Source organism: Melospiza melodia, chromosome 3 (genome assembly GCF_035770615.1).
Source record: "Melospiza melodia melodia isolate bMelMel2 chromosome 3, bMelMel2.pri, whole genome shotgun sequence".
Taxonomy (NCBI): domain Eukaryota; kingdom Metazoa; phylum Chordata; class Aves; order Passeriformes; family Passerellidae; genus Melospiza; species Melospiza melodia.
In genome coordinates, this window is record NC_086196.1 from 111,841,931 (window position 1) to 111,856,033 (window position 14,103).

At 43.4% G+C, this 14,103-nt stretch overlaps 1 protein-coding gene across 6 annotated transcripts in view; it reads right to left on the bottom strand.

The window, feature by feature from the left end:
• Nucleotides 1–14,103, bottom strand: part of RIN2 (Ras and Rab interactor 2) — a 61,644-nt gene that overhangs the window by 7,389 nt on the left and 40,152 nt on the right. For all 6 annotated transcript variants that reach the window (XM_063152668.1, XM_063152665.1, XM_063152666.1 and 3 more), the window contains 3 exons: nt 13,567–13,658; nt 9,348–10,490; nt 1,769–2,074 (listed from right to left, as the gene is read on the bottom strand). In XM_063152668.1, the coding sequence (XP_063008738.1) occupies nt 1,769–2,074; nt 9,348–10,490; nt 13,567–13,658 (1,541 nt within the window). The remainder of the gene's footprint in view (nt 1–1,768; nt 2,075–9,347; nt 10,491–13,566; nt 13,659–14,103) is intronic.

Below are 14,103 nucleotides of genomic sequence, written 5' to 3' on the forward strand. Positions count from 1 at the left end.
GAATTTTGAAATGCAGTAATAAACTGGGCCGGAGCTCAGTCCTAAATCTTGTAAAAGCATCTGGGGGGCTTTAACAGCCATGAGCTTTCATCATTAATCTCCAATCTCCAAAGAAAGTAAGTGTCTTGATCTGCACCAGACCCAGCTGCACATGCAGTGCTTCCTTAGAAAGAAAACTGCTTTGCTACACCTTAGCTCATGACCTGTCATAGCAGTGTGCAAGAGAGAATGTCACAGTTGCACCCATAAATTCATGCCATCCAGCACAGCATCTTGGAGCACTGACTGCTCAGCAGGTCTTGACTGGACTGTAGTGCCATTTCAGTATTTAGGTTTCAAAGGAGCTTTTGGGTTCTTACTACAGTGCAGAAATAGATGTCATTTCTGTTCCAAAAGCATGACAGAAAGTGTCCAAATGAGAACAGTCAGTGGCACAGCAAGCCAAAAATACTGGATTAGAGGCTGCTTTTCTCCACCCATTAAGATAAAACCATTGTAGTTGTCATATTGCAGACATGCTATTGAATTACAATAGCTAAATATGCAGAAAAATACTCATTTAGAATCAATGTTAAATTCAAGGCTCACAGGACAGCCTTTCTGCCAGGCAACTTCAAAAGCCTACACTTAAGGAAAGCTGCTCTTTTTCAATTGTTTCACATCTATAGGATGTGTAGGATCTGTAGGGCTCTCTGCCTGGAATGAGGTAAAACAAAGCCCTGTTTTGCAAAGTTATCAGTGGTGAACTAAGAAGTGGTGTCCTGCTGCTTTTGGTGTTGAATTATGCTAAACCCAGTCTGACTCATCAACCCCAAAGTTAAACAGCCTGACAGTGATGTGGCAGATAGAGTAAGGTATCCTCATCTAAAAACACAGGCTGACACAGCTGCCATGGAGATATCTGGCTGACAGTCAATCAGTTTGTACTCTGAAAGTCCAGTCCTGCTTTCAAACAGCAGGATCTTCTAATATTTCCCTTCTGGGAGTGTGTGTGGACACTCCTCCCTTGGGTGGGAACACCCCTGACAGCCACTCCTGGAGGAGCAAAAGAGATTTGGCCCCCCTGGTTAAGAAACATCAATCTCTACTCAGTAATTGTTTTGGGTCTTTTTGGTAGCTTTAATATAATTTCTTTATTCTAATTGTTTTGATATAGTGCATTATACTATACTAGATTATACTACTCTAGTATAATCTAGTATAGTATAATGCACTATATCAAAACAGTGTAGTTTTTACTTCTACACTGTGTAGTAAATAATTTAGATGAAGATATTTTTGTTCTAATAATTTATCATAACAAAGAATTCATTTTTATATGACTATATGTGGTTTGTCATCCTTAATCTTGTTAGGACCAAGTTGTACAAAGGTTCAATCCCACCTCTGTAATTCCTTGGATTTTAAACCATGGACAAAGTCTGGGCTAGGACTGAATCCAGCTGCACCCAGGCTCCTCTCTGAGGAGTTCAGAAATCATGACGGTCCCTCCTGCACCATGGAAGGGCTTCTCTAATCAGCTTTGCCTGAAGCTCACACTCCACCCATGACAACAACTCTGCTTCAGACTGAGTTTTTAAGATCTGCAGAAGATAGTCCAGAGACAGCAGGTCAGAAGCAAAGAGCAAGAATTCCTCTCAAAAGGGCAAGGAGAAGCTGCAAGAGCTTCAGCAGCAGAGCTGTCTGCAGAATGAGCTGGGCTGATTCCTCTGAAAGACAACATCAGGTATGAGATATCAGTGAACCTGAGCCACCAGAAGCACCATACCTGAGTTATTCTCCATAACAGTGTAAATCAATTTGCAAACTCTCAGCAGCAGCATGACTTTCTTCTCAGGTGAATACATCTTCTGCATAGTCATGAACTTGACTTTAATCTTTTCAACGTCCACAAAGTCTGGTGTTGGGACAAACACACCCAGTTCCTGAGGATTCCTCTGCCTCACCAGCTGCAGGTTTTCCTTCAGTTGTTTCCAGGAACCATCTGTGGTATGAAACTCTTTCAACATCGCTTCAATGTGACCCTTCAGAGGCTTCAGAATGCACTTATGCATGGCCTTCTCCAGCACAACATCTGCAACAGGAAAACACAAATCCAGCTGACTTCCCCCTCTAAAGCAGAGCCAGCATTAACACAACCATTCCCTGAAGAGACCCTGTCGAGCAAAACTTACTTTCTAAGGCCCATTTATTACACAAGCTGAGTTTCCAGATGTTTGTTAACATGAAAACAGGAGGCAGAGCAGAATCTGTATTGAATTGTCATTTCTGGCAATGTGGTAAATAAAAAAACCCACACCCACACAGACAGAATACAGATAGTCAAAAACAAAAACAAGCTGTGGTCTATTAAAGTTTTTCTTTTGTGGCTTGGAAGTCTGCAAGTTTTATTTTACTTTAAGTTTAGACTTTAACTCCCAAACTTAACGTGAAACACAGTCAAAATCATAATTTTTGTCTCTTTTGGCATTAAAGCCTGTTCTTTGTGCATAGTTTCCATTGGAAACTATAACTCAACAAAGATTTCCTAAAACTTGGCATAACTTTGTCAGGATCTTTATGAAGCTGGGCAGATTACAGGCTTTAAACTATAAATGAAAACCAAGCTGTGTTTTTCCAGCTTCAGATTTCATCACACAAGCTTATATACAGCTTTGTCATCAAGTTTGAAGTTCTTTGGCAATTGTATGCACATAGCACAGTAACTGCTAACTTCAGGACTTATTTTTAATTCTTGTTCTACTCCAGTTTTTCTGTAACCCTCATTCTCCATTTTCATAGTATGGACTGTGCCAACAGAGAAAGCTCTTTGCTCAACACTTCTACTTTAAAAGCTAATTTTCTTTCTCAGCATCCTTATGGCAAGACAGCTAACATTAGTTCTTAAGTTACATCCATTATTTGTGCCATGGTGGGGAATGTTCCTGTGCCATCAGAGTGGGGCAGTTCCAGAGCCTGGAGCAGGCAGATGGACCAGAGGAGCACAAGGACAGAGAGCACACAGAGGAGAGGCTGTGTCACTGCCAGGTCACAAATTAGCAGTGCACATTCTTGTGAGTAACAGTGACTCATTACAGCTTCATTAAACCTCATGCCCATCCCAGGTTCTTTGCCCTGTACTTCTGTGGGTTTTTTTAGACTACAGTCTCTTTCTTTTCTCCCTACTCTCCCTCCCTTTTGTTTTGTTGTTTTTTTAATCACGCACTATTTCTAAGGCTTGGTGTTTACACAGACACACACACGCTCTCCAACAAGCATTATTCTGCTTTCTTGCTTTTTTCTTTCATTTATCATATTCTTCTGTCCAGCCCTTTTTCCTTTTGGGTCTCCATCCCTCTCTTTCCCATATAAACACTCTTCACACACACATTTCTCATCCTATGGTGCCCTGACTTCATATGTGGCATTTTTTCTGTGTTTGTCAGTAAAAGCAATAGAAAAAGCATGATCAGTCTGAGACAGGTTCTTGGTGGCTTCTCACACAGCAGCCAGGGTTGGATCCAGCTTCCCAGCAGACCAGAGCCATCAATTAGCAACCTTAGCAAGTGGCAACACTTCAAATGACTGATCCTTACCTATTGTACTTGGTAGAGCCACACAATCAGCACCAAACCAGCCAGGTAAACAGAAGCATCATTCTTCTGCACAGAGACAGAAACTGCCTCTCCCTGCCATCAAAACAATCCTCAGGGCTCACGGGGCACAAACAATTGCAGAAACAATTTTCCACCAAGAAAAACCCATGAGTCTCACCCACAGGTACATTGGCTAGCTAAATTTCTATTCTAGGGTATACTAATAATTCCTTGCTATCTTCACTGATGACTATTTTTTTGGCAACTCAGCTTACTCTATTTCTACAACCTGATTTTTTTCAAATAGGAAAAACAACTGCTTTGCTTGTAAGAGGAACACCTCTGCACTGTGCATTCCAAGCACCTGGGATTGTTTATTAAAGCACTTGGTGCTGCTAAACATCATGCAAAGTGAGAGAGCTCTGTCCCCATGAAAGCTGAACTCTTCCACTGGAAGAGTGGTGAATATTGAGCACAAACCATCCTTCATCTCAATAAAGAGGGGTCATCACAACATCTGTTCACAGGAGCCTCTGGAAACTCAGTGTGTTTCTGGATGTGACTGATGCTGTACAGGAACAGGAGGCAGAAGCAGGGCTTGCCCAGATCCCACAGGAACTGGATGCTGCTGGGAGACAAAATTCCTCCCCAGAGCTGCAGTCCTTGGCTGTGCTCCTCGGATGCTCAGGGTTTCTGCCCTCAACCCTTCCAAAGGCAGTGCCACTTCCACAGATGAACCATGCAGATTTTTACAGCTGTGCAAGATGGCAAGGAGGTTTCTTTCACATTTGCTATTTTGTCACAAGATCCAAAATCTGTAATCCAATTTCCAGTGCCTGGAAATTGCTTTGAAATTTACTCCATCACATTTCCACAGCTTCCATGGAAACTTGAAATAATTCTGAAGCAGCACAGAGGAAGGGATCATGTAACTCACGGCTGTGCTCAAAGCTCCACACAGGCACAACAAAACAAAGAAAAAGCCATAACAAACAAAAATCCTTCAAACCACACACAAAAACCCCTCAAAACAACACCCAACCTTTTCTTCTCCTTTATAAATTCTTGGCACACATGTGAGAACCACTGAGTTCTGCCCTCAAATGAAAAAGTGGCAAAATCAAACAAGCTGGTGAGGCTAACAGCAACAAGATTGAGAAGGGCTGTTTTTTTAACGGTCAACAATAATACCCATATGTATCCTAACAAATACAAAGCTTGCAAAAAAATTATATTATTATTAAAGTCTGGTAGGACAGCACTTCTTGTGATTTGAATATTAGAACAATATTCAGTGTCATGGCACCTCTGAGCACTTTTGGGGCCAGACCAACCAGCCACCATCCATTCCTTTTCTTCAGCACTGTTGCTTCTGGCCGCTTTCACAGAAAGGTGTTTTGGGGTTAGATCCCACAAACCAATTTTCAGCCAGCAACAATTTTCATTCTTTAACTTCTAATGGCCACAAAAAAGTATATGAAGGTTTCCCAAGCAAATAATTTTCTAAGTTGTGAATTGAGGACTTATTTTTTACCTTAACATCTCTGTATATTTTTAAGATCCAAATCAGCAAAAAAACTTGTTTATTTCAGATGCATGTTTTCAAATATCCTCCCAGGATGCTTACAACTCCAAAACCAAAACAGATAATTTGTTTTTAACTGAATATAATATCAGCTGAACACTGTGTATCGTTCCTGAAATGCTTATAATTAGCCTGTAGCCTCAAAATGGGAACTGGAAGTGCTTTGATAAATGAATTGTAAAGGCCAGCCAGCTAGTTTCGTTGTAACTTGTGGAAACACATCTGTATCCTGTGCTGACATGCTATTTTTGTTTTGCTGCCAACCACACAAAGTCTGCATCTAGACAAGACAACAGATTAGTCACTGCCAGTGTCCTTACACAGCCTCCTTACAGCCCTCACTTCCTCAAACTCTAGGCACGCTCTCACCTTTTCTGTTTTCCTCCTACCTACCAACTATTGCTGACATGACTGTCACATTCCAGTCCCCCAATTTACACTCAAGCCCTGTTCACCATGGCCAAACCATTGACCAGGGCAATCAGAGTCAGCAGCAGACTGAGTGAGCCTGAGAGCCACCACAAAAAGGCACAGTCCTGCACAGGTCACACTGCCTGGGAGCTGAAAGCACAAAGTTCCTTTGGAATACAACAGAGAGATGGCCAAGCATCCATTTCTTGGTGGGTGCAGACATGGCAATCTCCTCCACAGGACCAGGACTTGACAGCAAGACCTCACACAACTCACATTATATTCTTTGATAATCACACAACCCTGAAAACAGAAGTGGCTGATCTACAGGCAGTGGTGGCAGAGACCCAGCAACTAGGGATGAAAGGTAATCCTCCCCTCATCTGAACTACAGAAAAAACACACAAAAAATCACATTGTTATCTGTGCTAGGTGTGCTCTGCTTTAAGGAGCTCTGAGTTACTTAAAACTCATGTTGTAGCTGTGTGGTAAGCACATGTCTTCTCCTGAAGTAGCAGGAAAGAAAAGAAGCAGGGGAAAAGTCACAAAGGAAATCCAAGGGATGGTCAGAAACAGAACCTGGTCCCTGCCTCTGCTCAGTGCTTTCACCACTGCTTCCTGCTTTCCCTGTCCTGTCACTGCTGTGGTGAAAGGAGGGGCACTGAGGGACGTGTTTGTGAGACTGAGCACAACATGAAAAGATGCAACAACGAAGGACAGGACACCAGGACAAATGTACAAGCACCTAAAAAAGTAACACAGTGAAAAAAACAGCTGGCATGAGTTTCTCAAGCAGACATAGTGACATACCATTCCAGCTCCTTTAGGAGGTAACTGGATTAGTAAAGAAGAGGGGATCTGGGGTGGGCTGCTGCTTAACCTTTTTAAGACCTAATTTAGGTTTAATTCTGTGCACCTTCCATATAAACAAACCAGGGAAATACTGTCTTGCTGTAATAACCATAAGCAGCATGCACTAACAGGTGCACAGAACACTGCACTGAGAGCCCAAGTATCCATGGCTGAGTGTCAAACAAGACAGACATTGGAGAAGGGGTACCATGGGAGTCTGTCCTGGGCTCCAGTTAATTTGTATGCCCAGCTCAGTCTGCCTGAAACTCCTCTGTACAGACCCAAGGACCTTAAATAAGGCATGGACTGCCAGTAAGGGACCAGCACATTCTCCCCAAGCTTCTTTAACACTCAGCATTTAAATATCCCTTACATATTAGAAATACCAAAACAAGTAATAGAAGGATGTGTTTAGGGACATTCCCACGTGATCAGTTAGTACCTTACTAACAAGTGGTTTAAACCAGTAATTTCTTGGTTCAGGGCCAGATTTGGGCACTGAGACTGAAGTTGTTTAGATGTCAGATGTTAGATCCCACTTGGCAAAGTGACAGCATTCAACTTGACTCCATTCTGTTCAAAGCCAGGAAAAGATGAAAAGACAAAAACTCTCAAACATTTGCTGATCAAGCAGCTCTGGACTGTCAGGGTCTCCTCAGACCAGTCTTTATTCTGTGGATACAAACTGAGGTGTGGATGCCTTTTAAAAAAATTAATTACATTAATTCTTAAACAATAAAGAACCATGTGCCTTACTCTTGATTCTGTGCCAACACTGGGAGTCCCATTGCTTCAGGGAGGGCTAAGAGCCTACAGTGCTAAGGTTGGGAGGCACCTGTCAGGACTAAAAACCCTGAAGGATATTCTCCCAGTGATTTTGCAGAAGCTTAACAATTTTCCCTATCTGGGAAGCTTAAAAGATCTGCTGCAGAAGTCTTTTGCTTGCTAGAGTTCATGATGCAGTTCTAAAAGAAAAGCCACGTGGTCAAAAAGATCATTATGGAGACACTGAATGAAGTTCCAAACACTGAGGGTTTCACCAAACCTGTGGGAGCTGTTGCAGCACCTACTGAAGTTCAGAAGACAAAAGAGGATTAAAGCAAGGGCTGAATGAGTCAGAAAGGAGGAGCATTATCCCAGAAGCACACATCCAGCACCAGGCTGACATGCTGGAGGAAAAAACTGCACCATGGAGGTGAGAACAGATGAGAGAGGATTAACAACCACTCACAAAGTTACAATTTGGGCTGCAATTACATACTGAAATAGTCAAGGAAAACTGTGGACAACAGGCAGGACTCTACTTCATAAAAAGCTCTCCATAGGGATGACTGAATTTTGCTGTCACATAGTTATCTCCTTAGATCAGCAACATCTGATGCTCCTGATCCACTGCAGTTGTTTGCTGGCTCAAGCCAAAGGCAGTAGATGATTCAAAAGCAAGTTCTTTTTTTGTTTAAACCAGCCCACTTTATAAATTAATTGTGTTTAGTCACATGATCAAAACCAGACTTTCTGTCGCTGAAGAAAACCAGGGCAGTTTTAGTTGTTATACCTGACACCTTATGCTGCTCGGAAGTCTGAAACAGTTAATAGCAGACAACATTTTTTCCAGTCTTGGGAGACCCACAGTCCCATTAAACCACACCCTTGTGAATTGAAAACTACATAACAAACTAGGCTTTCACAAAATTACAACCAAACTCCATCTGTATTGCTTTGTCAAACATCCAGCACTCTACAGAAATGCAGGCAAAAATGCACCTCCATCCCCTGCTTAATTTGGTGCTTTTTCTTCCATGAAACACCCACCTAACAGTCTATATTATTACAGTGAGAATATTACATGTCTTTGAGTCTGAATACTGGGGGTACTTTTCACATTTCTCTATTTGCCTTAGCAGCCCTTGTGACTTTTGCTTGACTTTGTGTAAATGAAGCTGAGGTTACATGAGAATACTTCATCTTGGTCAAGGACAGACAGAATGTCAATATAAAATTACCCTCAAGTCCCAGGGAAGGAAGTGTCTGCCAATTTTGCACTGAGCCAACTGTTGGGACACTGGGGTAGGGAGAAAAACAAACAAATTAGGACTGAAGTGAGCTCACAAGGAAAGTATTCTGCCCTGAGGCGTGTTTACCTCTTAAATGTGGCTTACAGGCTCTTTTACAAATACTGCTCAGACTCTGCAAGAGAGGCAGCGAGATTTATGCAGCAACAACCATTTCACTTTTTTGGATACACAAATCTCTCTCTCCTTTCAAAACATATAGCTCATCCATAACCACTCACAAACACATCTAACAGAGAAGTACAGAAAACTACAGAAAACAACAGCCCCTTCTGTCTCCTTCACATGTTTGTTTTCTAAAACTCTTACATATCTTTTTATTTAGTTTCAAGTGCAGGGATAGTACAGCTTTGTTAAAAGTGACTAAGAATGTCTGGAGGAATCAGATTTATTTCAAAACTAAGTTGTCATAAAATGTCATTGGTTTTGAATAAATTTTAGTTCTACAGCTACAGTCCATATGGTCAGATTTGGCAGTTTTAGACCAAACATTGAGAACTGTCAATCCAATTCAGAGAAAAACACATGTGTGCCAGCAAATAAAGGGTTCTCTATTGTCAACAGTAAAGCAGGTAAAAAAAGTAATAATCACAGATAAAAAAGTCCACATTGTACCTATTTTAAGGATAACTTCTTATGAACAACTTCATAGTGCAATCATTCCAAGCCGACAGAGTGATTTGGGGTGGGGAATGGAGGGAAAGGTTGTTTTAAGACTCAAATACTCAGTGGTTCAAGCTCTACTAGCCAAGTTAGCCCCACCTTTCTGAACTGGACAAAGACTATCACTTATTATAAACACAGATTCCACATTTTCACCTTCCCCCCAAAACACAGGACAGTGTTTCTTACCTATTTGGTCTTCAGGAATCAGTGATTCGATTGGGGGATCGAGTTCGGAGCTTTGGGACAAGTAGTTCTTGACTTGGGTCATGAACTGACGAATTGTTTGCAGCATGTCAGTGCTGGAAACATGGCACTCCTTGTTTTCTTGCAGAAAGCTGACATAGTCCTGCACTAAGCATCCAAAATAGGTACGTTTGTCCCGGGACAACTCTGCAATTTTCTTAATCATCCTCTTCTCGGGGGTCATGAAGGAACTGAAAACTCCACTGACTTTCCGTAGCTGAGATTTCACAATCTTGGGGAGAACGAACGAACTGCTTCTTTTCTTCTTGGGCTTCAGAGGGGGTGCCATGCTCTCCTGGTCACTCTCCCCCTCAAAGTCCTCCAGGCTGCTGTTGGTGTCCCCCTCGTAGCCGAAGAGCGGCATGCTCCGATCGAAGTCCAGCGAGTCGGACGAGGAGGTGGAAATGCTCATGTCGCTCAGTCTCTGCCGGCCTCCATTCCACGGGATGTGTGACTCAGAGATGGCAGCCGGAGTCTTTTTGGGAGCCGCTGGAGCCGGCTGGGGCAGGGCTGGCGGGGATTCACGCGGAGGAGCAGCCGGGGCCGCCTCGGGCACGCACGCGGAGGAGCGGGGCCGGAGCGCGGCCGCGCTCCTGGAGGCACCGTCTGCCTCGGAGCACAGCGCCTGCTTCTTCAGCCGAGGAGGCGGAATCGGGGTGGGCTTGTTCTGCAGCAAATCCGAGCCCCTCTCCTTCTTGTGGCTGAGTGTTTCTGGCATGCTCGCCTGCTTTATAGTCCTGGAAATCTGTGGGCTCGTCAGGGTGCTATTAATAGCAGGAGGTGGCGGCCGGGGCGGGGGGGAGCGAGCCCTTGCTGTGCCATTCACGTCTGGAGTTCTGGGGCTCTGCCTTTTCAGACTTCCACTGACATCCTGGCTGTGCACTTTTAAGAAGAGGGGATTAATGAAACACAGCGCTCCGTTGGTCTGGCTGCACTCCAGCTCCGAGGGCGTTCTGGTTCGTATAGAATGCACTCCATTTATAAGGCAGAGCTGGCGCGAGTCTTTGCGAGCACTGTCCAAAGGCACAGGCCTACAGGGAGGTGAAGGATCCGGGGGTTTGCTGTTAGCCAGGGAGCTCCAAAAGTCTGAAAATCATCATTGCATTAACGTAAGAATGCTAAACACCATGCAGATGGATTTCAGAACATTCAACTCAACAACACCAGTTTAAAATATCGAGAAATTTAGGCAAGATTTATTAATTAAAAGGGGAAAAATATTCAAGTGAACTTCTTAAAGTACCACCAGACATAACTGTATGCTACATTACTGGGGCTGCTCTTACTCATTTATAAATACCATGACCAATGCATAGCTCCCAAACAGCCCACTAAGCTTAAAATTAAACTGAGAATCAAAGAAAGGAATGGAGACTGTAACAGAATACTTTTTACTGGCTTGAGACTGAAATGAACACAAACTTCTCACCAGCATCTCACTCCGGAGAAATAAAGCAAGATTCTCAGCTAGTATTAATAAGCTCACTTCATTAAAGACAATAATTAAGGTGATTTACACCAGATAAAGGCCACTTCCAGAAACTCTACAAGTACCTTGCTTCAGTTTCTTTTCACAGTGAACACAGAAACTACACGTGAAAAGGCAGCTCCCATTTTGCTGTGGTGGATGCACACATCACCTTCAGCAAGGCAGACCAAGCGTTCCAGTGTCTAATAAAGGTCCTGGCCTGCTGCCCTGCCTTTGCTGTGGGGTCAGTTTGCCTGAGAAAACAGACTGCAGTGACACATAAAGAGACCCACGTGCAGTTCCACACCAGTGGCATGGAAAACCTATGCTACACCAGCAAATTGCAGCTGCAGCCTCTGCACTTATCCCAGACAAGTGTCAGCATGTTTGTGCAACCAAGGCACTGCTAACGAGCACCGCTGCCTGAAGGTATGAAGATTGAAACCAGATGTGCCCTGGAAGGCAGAAATCATGCTGAAATATGGGCAGAGTACCAGAGGAGGGAGATTTAGCTAAAATTTGCCAATCTTGACACTGTCCTTTTCCCATAGTGTGTCAAGATGGCTCACTGGAAGCAACAGAGCAATAATATCTGAGCCCAAGGGCACAAATGCCAAGCATCCAGAACAGGTCCATGCCCAAGAGCCATGTCCTGCCTGTGGGGCAGAGGACAGAAAACAGCCCCTGGTGACAGGCCACAGCCAGAGAATGTCTACAGGCACAGGCATGCTTCTCTGCATAGTTATGCCATGTTGCTGGTGTTCTCAGCTTCATGACTTCACATCCTGCCTGTGGATCTCTCAGTGCCTGTGCCTGGCACGTGGCTGCTGCAAACACACGTGATGTAAGCACTGCTGCAGGTGAAACACGAGGGAGACTGAGAGAGAATCATATGTCCAGCACATGAAACCTTGCAGGTTGGCAACAGCCTTGAAATCTTTACCAGAGGTTCCTCCTGATGTGGTTTGCTGGGCTACTGACTTGTGTTGTGCAGCTCTCCCTCTGAGCCTACTGCACAAGAGAGCTCTGACAGGGGATACAGCCCTGTGTTCACACATCACGGGGTTTTGTGCTTAGGTGCGCCTCAAAGAAAACTCACACTTAGCAGGAAGGGCTGTTGGGAGTATTTAGGCCTCTCTTGAGTCCACAGCATCAAAAGGTTGACTTTTCTGGTGTGCTCTTCTGCACATGGACACCTAAAACTCCATCAAAATCTCCACTTTCTAGCCTGGTTTTAACTCATGGAAACTGATCTGGTGTGTATCAGGTAATTGATCCCAAATACAGCAACCACACAGACACTGATCCATCAGCTTTCAAATCTAGTAGCTACAGAAAAAATGCAGAGACTGCTCAAGAGCAAGACTAATTCTGCAGCAAGCAGGCCACAGAGCGCTGGGGTACTGGTGACAAAGTGTGGTTAGCCTGGAGAGCTTGATCAACATTACCATTATCATCCCCTCTGCAGAGACTCACCTCATGCTACTTTAAGGCTTCCATGTGTCACTGGGAGACTGTTTTCATTACACTGTATCCCAGTCAGACCTTTTACTTTCTTTTTCCCATCTAAACATTGACCCTCAATAGTACCATATTTGCTTCCATTCCCATGATAACCCAAAGTTTCACCTGATTACCTAAACTTACAGATGAGCAGTGCAGAAGTAATTTCTCTCCTGTCTAAAACAAACCCTTTAATTGCATTGCTACTGCAGCAAACCAAAATGCAAAGCACTGCAATACATCCCTGTGTATGGCTGTACTGCAAAGTCCCACCAGACACTTCAAGAGATCCTCAGCTCACTGATTTAGAGAGGATCCTTTTCAAAATCAAAGATTATTTAAAAATCTACTGCAAAAAAGGTTGCTGACAGTCAACCTTCCCTTCCTGGAGAAGGAAATGAAGCCACTCAGCACTTTGCTCAAGGCAGAGCTGTTTTATGATTCATCTGGGTGGTGCCCAAGTTTCAAATCCCAGGAGGCTCTGCATCCATCTCCTCTGAGCTCAAGGCATGCTTTACCTTTGCATCCATCTCCCCTGAGCTCAAGGTATGCTTTACAATGAGCCTGTGTTTGGCTGAAGCAACCAAGTGATGCAAGGAGACTCTTGCATTGTCTTCCGGTATTTTAAAAATTTCACCAAACCTCTGCCCATGGATACATTCTACACCATCATATATACACTCCTCATTTTCTAAATATGCCACTTCACTGAGACTCTGCTCTCCAAATTCACCATTTTAAGTTTTCATGTCAATATGAACAGAAGTTTTATCAACAGGGGACCTCAGTTCCTACACTCTCCTCACAATAAATTATAAAGCCAGTGCTTTACATAGCCTCACACAGCCAGTGCTTTGTGAGCATGCGACAATGTTGGGTCTTGGAGCAGAAGCCACATCAATCTCTGTGTGGGGAATGTGTGACTTGCTTTGCCCAAGGGCTGCCCAGAGAGGGAAGAGAAGAAGGAAGAAAGAAACAGCACTAACCAAAATATCACAGAAGGCACAGAAGGAAGGAAGAGCACCACTCCTTGGCCAGAAGAAGGTCTGGCCTTCCCAAATAAGAGAAACTGCTTTTCTAAACAAAATTTGTATCATCACTAACCAATATGAACTATTTACTGATACAGATTATTTCTTCAATGTTACAGGTGTGCTACAGGGAAAGACATCTGTGAAGGGAATTACTTACTCAGTCCAAGCTGAGCAATCTCTTCAAGTTCAGCTTCTGTCTTTGCTGCAGAAATTGCATGAGGCAACTTCAGTGTGAATGGAAGGACATCCCTGTTTCCAAAGAGAAAAAATATGGTTTTCAGCATCATCCATAGTTTGAAAAGCTTTTTTTTAAACACTGGCAGTGTCTGATTTCTGATTATCTTATTTTTGAGCTGTGTCAGGTAGCAAGATTCTTAAACACACAGCACAGTTAAACATTACATTACCAACCCCAAAGCTCCTTTACATTGCAGAGGGGTGTGAAGGGCAAATGACAGCCAAGTACCCAGGACTTTCCCTAGGATTATTTCCACAGAGCCATCCAGAATTTTCTGCCTTTCCAACAGAAGCTTTTACACCTGGTCTTCTACAAGCAGATCAGTGAGATGCAAACTTGTTACATGCCCTTAACACTTCAAAAAAGCTTCTCACTTTCTGAGTAAACTGTTGACTGTTATTCCAGTTTTCAGAATAAGAATTTTATTCTAACTAAATGCTGCTAAACAACATCTGT